The 18616-nt window shown below is 36.1% G+C and overlaps 2 protein-coding genes across 9 annotated transcripts in view; one reads left to right on the forward strand and one right to left on the reverse strand.

Annotated features, from left to right (window-relative positions):
• NCAM2 (neural cell adhesion molecule 2) overlaps positions 1 to 18616 on the reverse strand; it is a 567512-nt gene that overhangs the window by 230701 nt on the left and 318195 nt on the right. The window lies entirely within an intron of this gene.
• Positions 5849 to 7807, forward strand: LOC129482859 (atlastin-3-like). Its single transcript, XM_055279345.2, is given in 2 exon segments — positions 5849 to 6643; positions 6645 to 7807. Coding segments are annotated over 2 exon segments (1632 nt in total). The 5' UTR covers positions 5849 to 5953; the 3' UTR covers positions 7587 to 7807.

Raw genomic sequence — 18616 nt, forward strand, 5'->3', positions numbered from 1 at the left:
AAAAAAAGTTCTAAAATATTGAAAAGAACAACAAAAAAGCAGATAAAGAGGTAACATTTATAACATCTAGTATCCAAGCTAAAATTATTGTGAAAAGAAGCAGGAAATATAAGCTATAATGAGGATAAAATATAATTGGCCAAAAATTAACCCAGGAACAACACAGATGATAGTACACAATAACATTAAATCAGTTATTATGATGGCATTCCATGCAACCAAAAATCTAGATGAAAGACTGATCATGTTGAAGACTTCATAGAAATTTAACTTATTTTTATTTTTATTTTCAGTTCTGGGGTAGGTATTTTAAAAATCATGTGTCTACGTAATCCTAAAACCATAAAAACCCTAGAAGAAAACCTAGGCAATACCATTCAGGACATAGGCATGGGCAAGGACTTCATGTCTAAAACACCAAAAGCAATGGCAACAAAAGCCAAAATTGACAAATGGGATCTAAGTAAACTAAAGAGCTTCTGCACAGCAAAAGAAATTACCATCAGAGTGAACAGGCAACCTACAGAATGGCAGAAAATTTTCGCAATCTACTCATCTGACAAAAGGCTAATATCCAGAATCTACAATGAACTCAAACAAATTTACAAGAAAAAGACAAACAACCCCATCAAAAAGTGGGCAAAGGATATGAACAGACACTTCTCAAAAGAAGACATTTATGCAGCCAAAAGACACATGAAAAAATGCTCATCATCACTGGCCATCAGAGAAATGCAAATCAAAACCACAATGAGATACCATCTCACACCAGTTAGAATGGCAATCATTAAAAAGTCAGGAAACAACAGGTGCTGGAGAGGATGTGGAGAAATAGGAACACTTTTACACTGTTGGTGGGACTGCAAACCAGTTCAACCATTGTGGAAGTCAGTGTGGCGATTCCTCAGGGATTTAGAATTAGAAATACCATTTGACCCAGCCATCCCATTACTGGGCATATACCCAAAGGATAATAAATCATGCTGCTCTAAAGACACATGCACACGTATGCTTATTGCAGCACTATTCACAATAGCAAAGACTTGGAACCAACCCAAATGTCCAACAGCGATAGACTGAATTAGGAATATGTGGCACATATACACCATGGAATACTATGCAGCCATAAAAAATGATGAGTTCATGTCCTTTGTAGGGACATGGATGAAACTGGAAACCATCATTCTCAGCAAACTATCGCAAGGACAGAAAACCAAACACCGCATGTTCTCACTCATAGGTGGGAATTGAACAATGAGAACACATGGACACAGGAAGGGGAACATCACACTCCGGGGACTGTTGTGGGGTGGGGGGAGGGGGGAAGGATAGCATTAGGAGATATACCTAATGCTAAATGATGAGTTAATGGGTGCAGCACACCAACATGGCACACGTATACATATGTAACAAATCTACACATTGTGCACATGTACCCTAAAACTTAAAGTATAATAATAAAATTTAAAAAAAATCATGTGTCTACATATTAAAAGCTAAAGTGCCTGAAATGAAGACTTCAGCAGAATGAACAGTGGGTTAAACATTGCCAAAGAAAAGATTAGTAAACTAGAACGTGTAATAAGACAGAATATCCAAAAATTAATACAAAAAGGAAAAAAAGGAAAGAAAATGATCAAAAATGAAAGATAAGATTATTTTTTGAAAACTATCCAGAAAGTGAAAGATCAAGATCAGTTGGGAACATTCAAGTAGCCTATATGTGTGAAATTGGAGTCCCAAAGGGATGTGGGATGGAGAACAATATGTGAACATCTAATGACTAAAACTTCTAAATTTGTTAAAAATGATCAACCAAGGTCATCAGCAAAACCTGGGTACAAGTATGATGAAGAAAGCTTCACCAAGGTATAATGTATCCATATTGTGTAAGAAAAGTGATAAAGCAAAAATCTCTAAGAATCCGGGGGTGACTGGTCGGATGGGATACTTTATGTACAGAGGAACAAAATGTCAGAGGAGTTTCTATCTAAAAAACTCAGGCAAATATAATGATTCATAATTTTTATAGTATTGAAAGAACAAAGTCTGTTAATTTAGAATTCTATATCCAGCAAAAATGTATTTTATATATAAAAGTAAAATAAAGGTTTTCTCAGACATACAGTAGGTGAACTGAATCCTTAACAATGGAAGTGCACTACAAGTAATGCTAAAGGATCTGGGAACTTATACCAGATAGAAATCTGGATTTACATGAAGTATTGAAAAGCCTTGTGAATAGTAACTATGTAGATAAATATAAAATACTTTTTTCTAATAACTTTAACATTAATTTTAATGTAATAATTTATGTGAGCTAATTGGAAGTTTGAATCTATACATAGTGTGTGTACGTGTGTGTGTGTGTGTGCGCGCGTGTGTGTGTATGCATAGCTCAGTTGTTGGGGGAAGAATAATGTCTCTTCCCAAATATGTCAATGCCCTAACACCTGGCCATCTATGAACGCACTAAACATCATGATCTAAAAAGTCTTTGCAGGTGTTTTTTAAGGTTACAGAAATTAAGTGAGGAAATTATCATGAATTATCTAGGCAAGACCAATCACATGATCCCCTTTTCATCTGATATTAAAAGCAGAGATTTCTCTTCAGCTGTAAGAAAAAGAGGAAGGCAGAAGAGATGCAGCAGAAGAGAGATGTGTCAGAAATATTCCAAGTATGGGTTGGATTTTACATACTGCTGCTGGCACAGAGGTTTAGAGATTCCCATTCAAGGATCAGAAAGGAGTTGCTCAACGGTAAAGGCAGCCTCCTGCAGGTGATTTCAAGCAAGCAAACAGGACCTCAGTCCAACAGAAGAGAGAGGCTGAATTCTGCCAAAAACCTGAATGACATTAGGAAGGATTCTGCCCCAGAGCCTCCCGAAAAGATCATAGTCCTGCTGACCCCTGGATTGTGATCTTATAATATACTGAGCAGATCCCAGCAGAGCCTATGTGGACTTCTGACCTAATAATTAAATTCTGTTGTTTTGAGCCACAAAATTTGCTGTAATTTGTTGGAGCAGAAATAGAAAACTATTATGAGTTTTATGATTAATGTAAAAATATCTGATAAACTTAGCACAAAGGCTGGAGGGGGTACTTTTTACATTATATGTGAAGTAGTGCAACATCATTTAAAAAAAGACTGAAAACCACGTACTAAAATAAGAATGAGTTATAGTTAATGAGACAAAATAGGAAATTAATTGATTCATTAAAATATTCAAAAATAAGAAACAGAAGAAAAATAAAACTATGAGCAGATATCAGACAATACATAGCAAGATGGTAGGCTTAAACCCAATTACGTCAATAACATATTCAATGTGCAGCACTCTAATTCAAAGGTAGAGACTGTCAGAATGGATTAAAAAAAACAACTGTATACATCCTACAAAAACCCACTTTAAATATAGATAAATGCTTATTTGCAATGACATGGATAGAACTGGAGATCATTACGTTAAGTGAAATAAGCCAGGCACAGAAAAGCAAACATTGCATGTTCTCACTTATTTGTAGGATCTAAACATCATAGCAATCGAATTCAGGGAACAGAGAGTACAAAGATGATTAACAGGGGCTGGGAATTGTAGTGGGGGCTTGGAGGAGGAGGTAGGGATGGTAAATGGGTACAAAAATAGAAAGAATCAATAAGACTTACTGTTTGATACCATAACGGGGTGACTATAGTCAATAACAATGCAATTGTACATTTTAAAATTTCTTAGAGTGTAACTGGATTGTTTTTAACTCAAAGGAAAAATGCTTGAGGGGATAGATACCCCATTCTCATGTGAATGTGCTTCTTTCACATTGCATCCTTGTATCAGAAAATCTTACGTACCCCATAAATATATATGCCTACTATGTACCCTCAAAATTAAAATATGTTAAAATTAAAAGAAAGGAAAAAAGATACTCCATGTAAACCTTAATGCAAAAAATGCTGGAGTAGATTGCTAATACTCAGGTATTGGAGCAAATATTATCTGGGATAAACAACCAATTCCTAATGAGAAAGACGTCAATTCATCGGAGGACATCATGATCTTAAACTTTTATCTATATAATAAGAGAGCTTAAAAATACATGAAGAATAAACTGATACAACTGTGAAAAGAAATAGACAAATTCTTAATTTTATTAGAGTTTAAACAGCTATTTCTCAATAACTAATAGAGCAAGTAGGTAAAAAAGATACAGAAGACTTAACATTACCAATTGACTGTAACCTAACTGATAATTACCAAAACATTAACCAACATCAACAAAATACACATTCTTTTTAAGTGCATCAGGAATATACTTGAAATGATCTAAATCACAGTATGTTCTCTGACCTCATTAGAATCAAATTAGAAATTCATGACAGAACTATATCTGGAAAATCCACATATAATTGGAAGCTAAGTGACATACTTCCAAATGTTTCATGAGATAAATAATAAATCAAAAGGGAAATTACAAAACATTTTAAAATAAATGGCAATGTATATGCAATATATCAAAATTTGTGAAATAAAGTTGAAGTAGACATACAGGGAATTATTCAGCACTAAATGCATGCATTAGAAGAAAAGAAAGATTTCAAATCAGTATTATCAGGTTTAACCTTAAGAAAACAGAAAAAAGATCAATATACCCCCAAATAAGCCAGAAAGATAAAATAATAAAGATCAGATGGCAGGCTGATAAAATAGGAAAAGGAAAAACAAATATAAAATCAAGAAAAACCAAAAGCTGTTTCTTTGAGAGATCAATATAACTAATAAAACTCTATCCAGTCTGATCAGAAAGGGGACAGACAGAGAAAAATTCATTATTAATAAAAAATCTTAGTAATCTAGGAAAAGGTCACTTTCTCAACTTGATTTAAAAAATCCCTGAAAAGCCTATATCTAAAAACATTTGATATTAAAAGAATGAATGCCCTGTCTCCCAAAGTTTATGGACAAGGCCAAGTGTGTTCAATTGTATCACTTCTATTCACCAGGAGAGTCTGTCTACCCAGTATAATAAACGAAAGTGGAAAAACATACAGATTGGAAAGGAATAAGTAAAAGTGTCTTTATTCATAGTGATATTATTATTTTTATTGTTATTATTATTATTCTTATTTGAGACAAAGTCTTGCTCTGTCGCCCAGGATGGAGTGCATTGGTATAATCTTGGCTCGCTGCAACCTCCGCCTCGCGTGTTCAAGCATGCCTCAGCCTCCCGAGTATCTGGGATTACAGCTGCCCACCACCAAGCTCTGCTAATTTTTGTATTTTTAATAGAAACAGGAGTACACCATGTTGACCAGGCTGGTTTTGAACTCCTGACCTCAGGTGATCCACCTGCCTTGGCCTCCCAAAGTGCTGGGATTACAGGCGTGAGCCACTGCGCCTGACCCACAGTGATATTATTATTTATGTAGAGAATTCTATGGAACTATAAGCTAATTATGAACTACTATAATAAATGAATTTAGTAAATTTCAGAATATATTATCTATCTTTATGATGTTACAGTTAACCATTAAAACAAAATGCGGTTTACAATAGCATCAAAATATATGGAATAATTAGAGATAAATCTGACAAAAGATGAGTTAGGACTGTATAAAAAACACTTAAGAACACTGCTGCACACACGGGGCGGGCGGTGGCGGGATTCAGCCGCGTGCGCTTTCCCGCCCCACCTCGCCTAGCCTAGTCCTGCGCTCGCCACGCCTCGGGCTGTCCATTGGGCCACGCTCGCCACGCCTCGGGCTGTCCGTTGGGCCACGCAGACCGCGCTGCGCTCGCTCCGTCGAGATTCCGCGTGCCCCACCTCCTCGTTAGTTTTTTCTAGAGCCCAGACTCCGCCCGTTTCCCGCTTCCAGGGCCCGGTTCGTTCCCGCCCCCACCCGTCCCTCTCCTCTGCACCCCTACTGCTTCTGCTTTGAAGGCGGAGGCTCCATGTTGTCCCCTCAGCGAGTGGCAGCAGCTGCCTCAAGAGGAGCAGGTAATGCCATGGAGAGCAGCAAGCCTGGTCCAGTGCAGGTTGTTTTGGTTCAGAAAGATCAACATTCCTTTGAGTTAGATGAGAAAGCCTTGGCCAGCATCCTCTTGCAGGACCACATCCGAGATCTTGATGTGGTGGTGGTTTCAGTGGCTGGTGCCTTCCGAAAGGGCAAGTCCTTCATTCTGGATTTTATGCTACGATACTTATATTCTCAGAAGGAAAGTGGCCATTCAAATTGGTTGGGTGACCCAGAAGAACCGTTAACAGGATTTTCATGGAGAGGGGGATCTGATCCAGAAACCACTGGGATTCAGATCTGGAGTGAAGTTTTCACTGTGGAGAAGCCAAGTGGGAAGAAGTTTGCAGTTGTTTTGATGGATACCCAGGGGGCATTTGATAGCCAGTCAACTGTGAAAGACTGTGCTACCATCTTTGTTCTAAGCACTATGACTAGTTCTGTTCAGATTTATAATTTATCCCAGAACATTCAAGAAGATGATCTTCAACAGCTGCAGCTCTTCACAGAATATGGTCGTCTGGTAATGGATGAAATTTTCCAAAAGCCTTTCCAGACACTGATGTTTTTGGTTAGAGATTGGAGTTTCCCTTATGAATATAGCTATGGACTCCAAGGAGGAATAGCATTTTTTGGATAAGCGTTTACAGGTGAAGGAACATCAACATGAAGAAATTCAGAATGTTCGAAATCACATTCACTCATGTTTCTCCGTTGTCACCTGCTTTCTCTTACCACATCCAGGACTCCAGGTGGCCACAAGCCCTGACTTTGATGGGAAATTAAAAGATATTGCTGGTGAATTCAAAGAGCAGTTACAGGCACTGATACTGTATGTATTAAACCCATCTAAGTTAATGGAAAAGGAGATCAATGGCTCAAAGGTCGCCTGTCGGGGACTACTGGAGTATTTTAAGGCATATATTAAAATTTATCAAGGAGAAGATCTGCCTCACCCCAAGTCCATGCTTCAGGCCACTGCTGAATCCAACAATTTAGCAGGTGTAGCCTCTGCCAAGGACATTTATTATAACAACATGAAGGAAGTTTGTGGGGGAGAGAAACCTTATTTCTCTCCAGACATTCTAGAGGAGAAGCACTGTGAATTCAAACGACTTGCTCTGGACCATTTTAAGAAGACCAACAAGATGGGTGGGAAGGATTTCAGCTTTCATTACCAGCCAGGAGCTGGAAGAGGAAATCAAGGAATTAAATTATATGAGAACTTCTGCAAGCACAATGGTAGCAAGAACGTCTTCAGCACCTTCCGAACTCCTGCAGTGCTGTTCACGGGCATTGTACCTTTGTACATGGCCTCAGGCCTCACTGGCTTCATAAGTCTTGAGGTTGTAGCCCAGTTGTTCAACTGTATGTTTGGACTACTGTTAATAGCGCTCCTCACCTGGGGCTACATCAGGTATTCTGGTCAATATCGTGAGCTGGGTGGAGCTATTGATTTTGGTGTTGCATATGTGTTGGAGCAGGCTTCTTCTTATATCGGTAATTCCACTCAGGCCACTGTGAGGGATGCAGTTGTTGGAAGACCACCCATAGATAAAAAAGCTCAATAGCATCTTAATATGAAGATCAAACAAGAACACAAGGAGCCCCTACTGATTTCTGGGTTTCTGCCAAGGCCACAGGTTCATATCCAGAGGAATGGCAGATCTGAGATGATCCAGGAAGAGCTAAAACATGGCCCTGTAATAAATGAGCAGACCTCTCCTGTGGTTTCAAATTATTAAACACACTTCCATTTCTCTTGAAAGCATTTCTTTTCCTTGCTGTTATAGATGCAAGCCTGTGTCTATTTTCATATTACTCTGCTTTGTGCACTTTATGGAGGAGGAAGCTAGAGGAAAAATGGAAATGCAGGTTTTAAGTTCTTTATGTGCCACTTAGTGCCTTTTAAGATTGATTTCATGGTTTTGCAGACACGATGTGGGGGGTGGATGGAGGATAACCTCATGAAAGTTGCCATTTTGGGGTGAAACTTGTCATTTCTTCTATACTTTACTCTTTTGAGAAGGATTCCTTTTTTTTTTGAGTTGGAGTCTCACTTTGTCGCCAGGCTTGAGTGCAGTGGTGCGATCTTGGCTCACTGCAACCTCTGCCTGCTGGGTTCAAGCAATTCTCCTGCCTCAGCCTCCCGAGTAGCTGGGACTACCGGTGTATGCCACCATGCCCAGCTATTGTTTTTGTATTTTTAATAGAGATGGAGTTTCACCATGTTGGCCAGGATGGTCTCAGTCTCTTGACCTTGTTATCCGCCCGCCTTGACCTCCCAAAATGCTGAGATTACAGGCGTGAGCCACCGTGCCCAGCCAAGGACTCCTTTTTTAAAATTTACAAAACTTGGAGAAACTTCAGAACTAAAGACTGACTGAAAATGATGTCATTACACTTGAAAAAAAATTTAAAATAGGGAATCCTGTTGCCATACAGTGTGGAAAAATCATGTCATATTTAAATATACCATACTCTGAAATGTGAGGTTTTTACCCAGTAGGCTGACAGTTTTTTTGCAACTTGCTCTATTTTTTTTTTTTTTTTTTTTTTTTTTTTGGTCCCTATAGCTTCTTTCTAGAAAAAGAGGCAAACGTGCCTTGAAAAGCCAGAGTGGCTAATAATAAAAGGAATGAGCTAGATACTTTAAGAAAAAAGCTAAGTTTAAATGAACCATGTGACCTCTGATAAGTCACTTGAACTTGTGCCTTGGTCAGGTTCACTGTAGGTTTACTTATGTATGTGTGTTTTACACAACTCTTGTAATTGTCATTTGAGGGGTTTTGTTTTTGAGAGTTCTGCATAAGAACAGAACTTTATTAAGGATTAGAGGGACGATACTACCAAATATTACTGCGTTTAATTGATGTCTAATTTCATGTGGCTTAGCAGCAATTAATAACCTGATTTAAGGTCTTTATTCAGAATGTTAATTTGCATTCTCTGCCTTGTCTAATGTTCTTAATAATGAAGCTAAAATTAACCCATTTTACTTAGTGAATTATCTATTTAATTTTACTTTGGCTAGTCTGCTAGCTTTAAGATAGCTTTGGCTTAGCAAGGAGCAAAGCCCTACCCAAATATAAACAATATCTAGAAGTATCTAAGAGTTCTTTTATTCTATTTACCTTGATTAGGAGATAAAAAAGTTTTATCTGTTAGTTGCTTTTCCTTTTGGAATTATTGTGGATTTTAAAACTTAAAACTTGCCTGCAAGTATTTATATAAACATTCAGGTATATAAGCCTTAATTTCTGAGATAATTTAACTTTTGTTATGGGAGGGAGGTAAGAGTGTAAATTTTATATACGTGAAGGTAAGATCTGAGTGTAAACTTTATATACATGAAGTATGAATGGAAGGTAGAAAAAAAGAAAGTCCCTTTTCGCATGTAATCTCTATCAAAGAATTTTCTTTTGACACTTTACTGCTTAAGTATTTTTATAAGTCCTAAATTCCCAGCATATTATGTTTCATATTTATATGCCATCTTGCAAATAGTTCTTGCTATTTTATTGACTTGCTGTTACACTTTAGAAAAATTCCAGCTTGTTTACTTGCATTCATCAGTGATGCCAAGCTTTGACTGTTAACTTGAAAGCTTGCTTCTGAAATGTTGGTGCATTTTCAGGTGACCTCTTATCTCTCTGAAAGTTCATACCTATTAGCAGGCTCTATAAATATTGACATACTTAGCTTTTAATACATTCTATAAGTAAATTTATAGATTTCAGAATAACTGTCAAAAAATGGTAAGAAGGGGTGATGTGTCGAAAATTCATACTAAAGTATTAGGTCACTTTAAAAAAAGTGATAATGTATGATTTAATGAACTCTTAAGATTCAGTTACTATTTAAATTCACCATTTCTGTTTTGGTCTTATAAAGAGACCTTGGTTTAATTATCCAGAGGAAGTCCCCCTCACCTTTTTTTTTTTTTTTTTTTTTCCTTAGTTCTGCTTCTGGAAAGTGTTTTATAAAGTTTTCTCAGTGAGGGTTCTTAAGAGTTTTCTTTGGCCTCTTTTCTCTCAACAGTAAATTGATGATTTTATATCAACTTTTTCAATAAAAGATACATTATCATTACTGGCTATAAATCATCCTGGGGAGATTTATAACCAGGTTGAAAATAATGTCTTTTACTTCTCTCACCTTTTACTTGTGGTTCAGACACTCAGACTGCGCGTGTTTGTGTCGTGTCTGTTGCTCTGCCGCTTTCCATGCAGGCATTTTTAATTTTGCACAATCCTAACAATATATGGAACTCATTCCTATGAATATATAAAAGGAGGCTTCCAAAATTTTCTATTAAAATATTTCAGGATAAATTAAGTGTTGATAATTTGAAAAAATAATTTCAATGAGCTGCTTATAGTAAAAATGGTAGAATCAGAGTTTTCATTCGTTCACTGAGAAATCTTTCTGTAAGATTGGCTCATAGATAAAGTGAGACAAACTATTATGTATGATAAAACACCTTCAGAGTCATACCTTGTTTATTTATTTTATTTTATTTTATTTTATTTTATTTTATTTTATTTTATTTTTTGAGACAGAGGTCTCGCTCTGTCGCCCAGGTTTGAGTGCAGTGGTGCAATCTCGCTCACTGCACCCTCCACCTCCCAGGTTCAAGCGATTCTCCCGTCTCAGCTTCCTGAGTAGCTGGGACTACAGGTGTACACCACCATGCCTGGCTAATTTTTGTTTTTTTACTAGAGGTGGGGTTTTGCCATGTTGGCCAGGCTGGTCTCAAACTCCTGACCTCAGGTGATCTACTCCTCCCAGCCTCCCAAAGTGCTGGGATTTCAGGCCTGAGCCACCCCGCCCAGCTGAGTCATGCCTTATTTTCGTAGTATACCAAGAAATGTTCTATGGAAGTTTACGTTTTAACACCTCTTTTATACTTGGTAAAATTGCCTGTGTTTCGCTTTAATCTTTTTTTTTTTTTTTTCGAGACGGACTCTTGTACTGTTGCCCAGGATCAAGTGCAGTGGCGCAATCTTGGCTCACAACAACCTCCACCTCCTGGGTTCAAGTGATTCTTCTGCCTCAGCCTCCCAAATAGCAGGGATTACATGCATGTGCCACCACACTTGGCTTATTTTTGTATTTTTAGTAGAGACAGGGCTTCGCCATATTGACCAGGCTGGTCTCAACTCCTCGGGGAATCCGCCTGCCTTGGCCTTTCAGAGTGCTGGGATTACAGGCGTGAGCCACTGGAACCTGGCCTTGTTTTCTTTATTTTTTCTCTTACATGAAGTAAAGCACTTTGGTCAAACAGACACAAAAATACTGCCTTGTACTGGTGGTTGGTTTCATTAGTGGATCACACACAGTGTTCTACTTGGCGTGTAAAATGGTGCCTTGGATAGGGTGAGTTTGGATAAGTATGTATGTGTGAGTTATAGCAAAATTAAGTAGGTTGAATCAAGTCCATGCAAAAGCAACAAAACAGGTAGTTTTAATTTTCTGCTAGGTTCTTTTAAAAAATGATGTAATATATGGAAGTCTTCATAGAACTTTTTTCTTTCCTGGAACTATTGAAATGTAATTTAGGATGATTTGATGTTCCATCTCAAGTTGTCAGCATGGCTGTGTCATTATGGCTTACACATGTTTTATCTAACAAAATTCTAGTCAAAGGATACGGGCATAATGAAGACAAGCTTCAGTTATGAAAGTACAAACTATTTGTGTGATTAATTTTTAAAAATGACATTAAGAAGCCCATTGTAAAAGAATATTTGCAGTCAAATGATTTTTCTTGTTTTAAGTCCTGTTGTAGCTATGTTTTGGGTAGTGGTTCTCATCTACCTTGGAGTGCATAAGACTTACCTAGCAGGCTTGTTTAAAAAGTTCAGATTCCCAGCTTTGTACCCAGGGATTGCCTCAGGTAATATCGGCTGTGGTCCTGGAGTCATCACTTTTATAAATAGTGGTTCAGAGACCACAGAGAGAGACTGCTTCATCGAATGGGAAGTACCAAGGAGAAAGTACAATTCTGTATTGTCTGGAGGCAAGTGGACACTTTGTACCTGAGGTTTAGAATAGGTGGTCTCTTGCCAGTACAATCCCCAGGCGTTTTCTGTGTTCAGAAGTAGTAAGAATGCCTTTAATTCAGAGGATTATCTAAGCTCCTTAAAGCTGTTTTTCTCCATCGTCATAGTGCCTTCTCTGAAAAATGAATGTACAAGTATCCTATTTTCTAACATGTAATTAGGATTTTTTAAAAGCAATTTTTGATAGTTTTTCTTTTAAAAAGTAAAATTCAGCACTGTGACTTGAACCCCCAAATCTTTCACATACAGGTGAAACATTAAGCCACAAATAAAAATAATGAACAAGATGGAAGACAAGATCCTAATTTCTGTCATTAGTGACCTAAGTACCCCATATCAGAAACTTCGCAAAACAGATCTAGGGACAGAAGGGTTTTGAAAGACATTTTTCTTTGGGGAGGAATTTCGTGTGCCAGAACTACAGTTTAAATGTAGTGTTTTTACGAGCAAGGGAAGGTAGCATTGATTCCCAAAGCTTTCTAATTAGATACATGCTGTCACGGATGTAAGCCTTAAAGGAGTTAATGCTAATCTTGTACATACACAAATTTTCCTCAGGTTTCTTTTTTACTTTAAAAAATGGTTTGTTAAAAGTACTTTCTGATAGACCCTTGCCTTCGAGTGGCTTTGAAATTTAATATAGTTTTTAAAAAGTGCAATGGGATGAGATTATGCTGTTAGTATATTAAAAGCATGTTTCTGTTTTACTCCAATTTGTAAGATCATTTAATGGAATAAAGATCACAACACCAAAAAAAAAAAAAAAAAGAACACTGCTGAGAGAAATTAAAGAGACCTGAATATACAGAGATTTTCTGTGTTTCTGGAACAGAATGATCAATAATGTCAAGAAGACAATTCTTCTCAAATGGTATTTCATGTTCTCACTCATCGGCGGGAATTGAACAATGAGAACACATGGACACAGAGATAGGGGAACATCACACTCCAGGGACTGTTGTGGGGTGGGGGGAGGGGGGAGGGACAGCATTAGGAGATATACCTAATGCTAAATGACGAGTTAATGGGTGCAGCACACCAACATGGCACATGGATACATATGTAACAAACCTACACATTGTGCACATGTACCCTAAAACTTAAAGTATAGTAATAATAATAAAAAAAAGAAGACAATTCTTCTCAAAGTGATCTATAGCTTCAACACAATTCTAATCAAAGTTATGGTAGTGGGTGTGTATGTGTGTGTTAGTGCATATGTGTGTGTAAAAACTGAGAGTTTGATTCTAAAATTAATATGGAAATGAACAGAACCCAGAGTATTTTATTCTATATTAAAACTACATTGAAAAGATGAATAAAGTTGGAGGACTTATAATACATTATTCCAACTTATCATAACGGCTTTTGTTGGTGTAAAGGGACAAATAAATAGATCAATGGAACAGAATAGATTCCCTAAAACACATATATTAAAATATATTTTAAATAATGAAAAGGCAATTCTGTTGCTAAAGTATGGTCTTTTTAGCCAATGATGAAAAATTGGACATTCACATGCCAAAAAAATACAACAAACCAAACAAAACGTTTCGCCAATTTGTCACAATATCGTAAGAAATTAATAAAAAATTCTCATAAACCTAAACTTAAAAACTACAAAACTTCTAGAAAGAAGAATTGGGGAAAATCTTAGTATTCACATATTTGTTTTACACAATACATTCGTAGATTTGAAACAATAAGCACGATTCATATGAAAAAAGAAAAATTAAACCTCATCAACATCTTTCACCCACTGAAAGGCAGTGGTTAAAAAATAGACAAGCCACAGATTGGATAAAAATATTTCTAAATCACATATTTGATAAGTGGATTACATTCAAAATACATAAAGAATTCAGTAAACTCAATAATAAGAAAACAGCCCAGTTAAAACTAGGTTAAATATTTGAAAAGACATTTTACCAAAAATGATCAATGCTGAGTTGTATATGAGAAGATGTTTAACATCCTGAGGCATTAGGGAAATGCAAATTAAGTCCACAACATGAAACCACTAAACATGTATTAGGATGTCTAAACATAAAATCCTGAGTATGTGAAGTTTGGTGAGGATGTGGAGCAAGTGAAATAGCTGTACACTGCTTTGGGGAAGGTAAAATAGTACAATCACTTTGGAAAACTTTTAGGAAGTGTTTTTTAAAAGTGATAAACACACACTTGGCATGTGATCCAGCCATTACCTCTCATAGGTATTTAACCAAGAGATATAAAAACATGCCCATACCAAGATTAATATATAAATGTGTATATATTTTTAAGCCAAAAATCTGAAACTTCCCAAAAGCCATTTTGGTGAATGGGTAAGAAAATTGTGAAATATTCTTAAAATTGAATATTAACAGCAATAAAAAGGGAAGACATATTATGGCATGGGATAACATAAATGAATCTCAAAATAATTTTTGAGTGAAAAAAGGGTAAGACTCCACTTAAAAGAGAATATATATTACATGGTTATATAACATTTTTAGAAAGTATTATGGATAATAGATATATTCACTACAGTCACTATCTTTTTTAGCATTTCATAAAGTTGACTATGTTTTCATTTCCATTTCTGACTTCCTTTGAAAGCTTTATATTCTTTTTTTTTTTTTTTCAACTTTAGAGACAGGGGTATGTGTGCAGGTTTGTTACATGGGCATATTACACCCGAGCAGTTTGCATAGTACCCAAAAGGTGGTTCTTCAGCCCAGGCCTCCCCTTCTCCCTCCCTGCTCTAGTATTCTGCAGTGTCTGTGTTTCCCATGTGGAGGTTCATGTGTGTTCAAGGATTAGCCCTTACTTGTAAGTGAAAATATGTGGTATTGGTTTTCAGTTCTTGCACTAGATCACTTATGATTATGGTCTCCAGCTTCATCCATGTTGCTGTAAAGGACATGACTTCATTCTTTTTATGGCTGCATAGTATTCCATGGTGCATATGTAACACATTTTATTTATCCAATCCAATATTGATGGGAATCTACGTTGATTCCATGTGTGTACTATTGTGAATAGCGCAGTGATGAACACACACGTCTCTATGCCTTTTTGGTATAATGATCTATATTCCTTTGGGGATATACCCAGTAAAGAGATTGCTGGGTTGAATAGTATATCTGTTTTAAGTTTCTTAAGAAGTCTCCAAACTGCTTTCCACAGTGGCTGAACTGACTTAGATTTCCAACAATAGTTATATACATTCCCTTTTTTCTGCAGCCTTCAACATCTGTTGCTTTTATGACTTTTTAATAATAGCCTTCTGAGTGGTGTGAGACGGTATCTCATTGTGGTTTTGATTTGCATTTATCTGATGATTAGTGGTGATAAGCATAACCAAAACAACGTGGTACTGGTACAGAAAAAAACAGACACATAGTTCAATGGAACAGAATAGAAAAATCACACACTTAGAATCATTTCAGCTTCAACAAGGCCCCAAAAAACAAGCACTGGGGAAAGAACTCCCTATTCAATAAATAGTGCTGGGATAACTGGCTGGTCATACACAGAAGATTGAAACTGGACCCCTACCCTTCATCACATACAAAAATAAACTCAAGATGGTTTAAAGATTTAAATAAAAGACCCCGAACTATAAAAATCCTAAAAGAAAACCTAAGAAATACCCTTCTAGACATCCAATTTCGCAAAAATTTTTGGCTGAGTCCCCAGAAACAACTGCAACAAAATGAAAATTGACAAGTTGGACCCAAATAAACTAAAAAGCTCTTGCACAGCAAAAGAAGCAATCAATAGAATAAACAGACAACTTACAGAATGGGAGGAAATATTCACAAAGTATGCCTCCAACAAATATCTAATATCTAGAGTCTCTAAGGAACTTAAACAGATCATCAAGCAAAAAACAATCTCATTTAAAAAAATGGGCAGAGGACATGAACAAATGCTTTTCAAAAGAAGATATATTCACTATCCGTGGTGATTATTTTTCAGACACACAAACACATGTCTGTATACACATACATTAATAAATATATGTTGAAACTTTAAATCTATGCAGTTTACTGTACATGACAAACTGTTAAAATACATGCAAGATATCTGGAAATGCATTACTAGATTGGTAGTTTAAGGAGGAAATGTCCTAAGATAATAGTAAAACAACTTGGATTATATAATCTAAAGGGATAGAGAAAAAAACTAAGTAGTAATAATCATGAAATAAAATATCTTTGTGATTGAGATAATCACACATTTGCACAAAATAATTAAAAATTGAAGAAATCTTTCCAGAAGTTATAGACTACCTCCTATATGCAAATCTCCAAGGTATACCTTAAGGTTATAAAATATCACCTTTTTCCTTGAAGGATTAATGGTGTTATCTGTGAGATAATGCCACACATAAATGGATAATTTCAAGTCAGTGTGAAAGGTACATTGTTAAAGAGGCTGTTGGAATGGGGTTGGTTTCTGGATCAGCTGGAAAAGTTCTATCAATATCTTCAAAGATATGTGGATGACTTTTGGCCAAGGTAAGGACATTGGAATTTATGATGGACCAGAAAGTTTCCTGGCAACCTCCAAAGTCATTTTCTGCACTGATAGTTTGGACTTATCCTAAATAATTTGTGAAGCTTGGCTAAATGACTTAAACACCTCTAACTGAGAGTCTCTTTGAGTTGCTCATTCAGATCTTCGTGGTTCAAGGTGAACATACACATCATCTTGTTTGCAAATAGGGCCCTTGGAAATCTTGTGCAGGGGACTGTCTCTCAAAGGCCTGATACTTTGCATTCTTTTTCTCTGGCTGCACCATATCCTTTTTTTAAGAATAGGGCATTTACATGACTGTACAGTCAGCCCTCTGTATCCCTAGGTTCTGCATATGAGGATTCAATGAAGCAGGGATTAAAAATATTTTAAAAAATCATTTAAAATACCAATACAGCAATAAAAATAATACATTTTTTTAAAAATACAATGTAACACTATTTGCACAGCATTCACATTGTATTAAGTATTATAACTAACCTAGAGCTGATGTAAATAAAGCATATGGGAAGAATGTGTGTAGGCTATATGCAAATACTATGCCTTTTTACATAAAGGGATTTGAGCATTCATGGATTTGGTATCCCATGGATGTTGGTCCTAGAACCAACTTCCCATAGATACCAAGGAACAACTGTACTTTGTGAAGTCTGCTGAGTCCTTTCAAATACTTAAGCTTTCAAAAAGTTTACACAGTGGACCTAGTACTATGAGATCTCATGGGGAGAAATCTTGCAATAAGGCAAATCATATTTAGAATTGCTTTCCAGTTCTAGAAATGATGCTTGGACTAAGTTTTATAAGACAAATAGCAATCCGTCTGGCTAAAAAGGGAGGGAGGGAAGGAGGGAGGGGGAGAGAGAGAGGGAGAGAGAGAGAATCATATTTTAGACGGAGATTGTGCAATCTCATCCTAGAGAAATTAAGCATATCTGCATAAAAAGAAAAACAAACTATGCTTAAGAAGATGATGTAGTACATGGAACTAGTTTTACTTATAAATGAGTGTTTATTTCATTTTTATGTAATGTGAGTTTAATTCTCTCTGCTTAATTACTTTCACCATTAGAAACAGACATTCTCTGAATACCTATGCTTAATTATTAAAAGCCACAGGATATGACACAAGCAAAAAAAAAAAAGGCAAGAAGAGATAGTGGTGATACTGGTCATTTGTGAATTTCAATGTGAATAAAATACTGATATGGTTTCATAGGTTATCCTTTAGTGCAGCACATTTTGAGGAACAGGACCCATGAATGTCTCTCCAAAGTTATTTAGATATTAATTTTCCTGAATGCCATTCATCTCCACAATGTCAGATGGTATCTTGATGGTGACTTTTATTTTACTGATTGATTCTATGAAATGATAAAAATTGCATTATTGCAGTATCTTGTGATCCCTATAGATTTCTATAAGTTGTGGTTTCACAAATAATAGGATTCACTTCTGTACTCATCAAATAAATTTTAGAGAACAGCATACAAAGGTCAATCCCTAATGAACAAGCAGAAGACTGTCAACAGTTGAAACAGCTAAATTCAGAATGGGAATCCAATTCAAACAATGGGAAAATTCTGCCATATCTTTAATCAGGGATTAAAAGTACAATGTTGAAAAATGAATACATGCTTTTCTACAGCTTTTCACATATGATATTATGACACTAAGTGTACTTAGAAAATCTGAGTAAAAGAGAAATAGAGACTTAAGGAAAATAAATGAACTGTATTAAATACTCAAATCAAGTACTTATATGGAAGAGAAAAGCAAAGAAAGATGTGCCTAGATCTGTGCAGGTTATCTATCTCTATCTATCTATCTATCTATCTATCTATCTATCTATCTATCATCATCTATCATTTCTCTAGTTTCTATAAACTAAAAATTTCTGAAATAATAGTTATATAAGAGATAAGGAGAAAAAGATATATCTTTCTTTTCTTGTGTTCGCAGATTGCCTATTCTTGAAATTTAATAAAATCATTAAGGATACACAATTAATA

The sequence above is a fragment of the Symphalangus syndactylus genome, chromosome 5 (assembly GCF_028878055.3).
Source record: "Symphalangus syndactylus isolate Jambi chromosome 5, NHGRI_mSymSyn1-v2.1_pri, whole genome shotgun sequence".
In the NCBI taxonomy this organism is placed as follows: Eukaryota; Metazoa; Chordata; class Mammalia; order Primates; family Hylobatidae; genus Symphalangus; species Symphalangus syndactylus.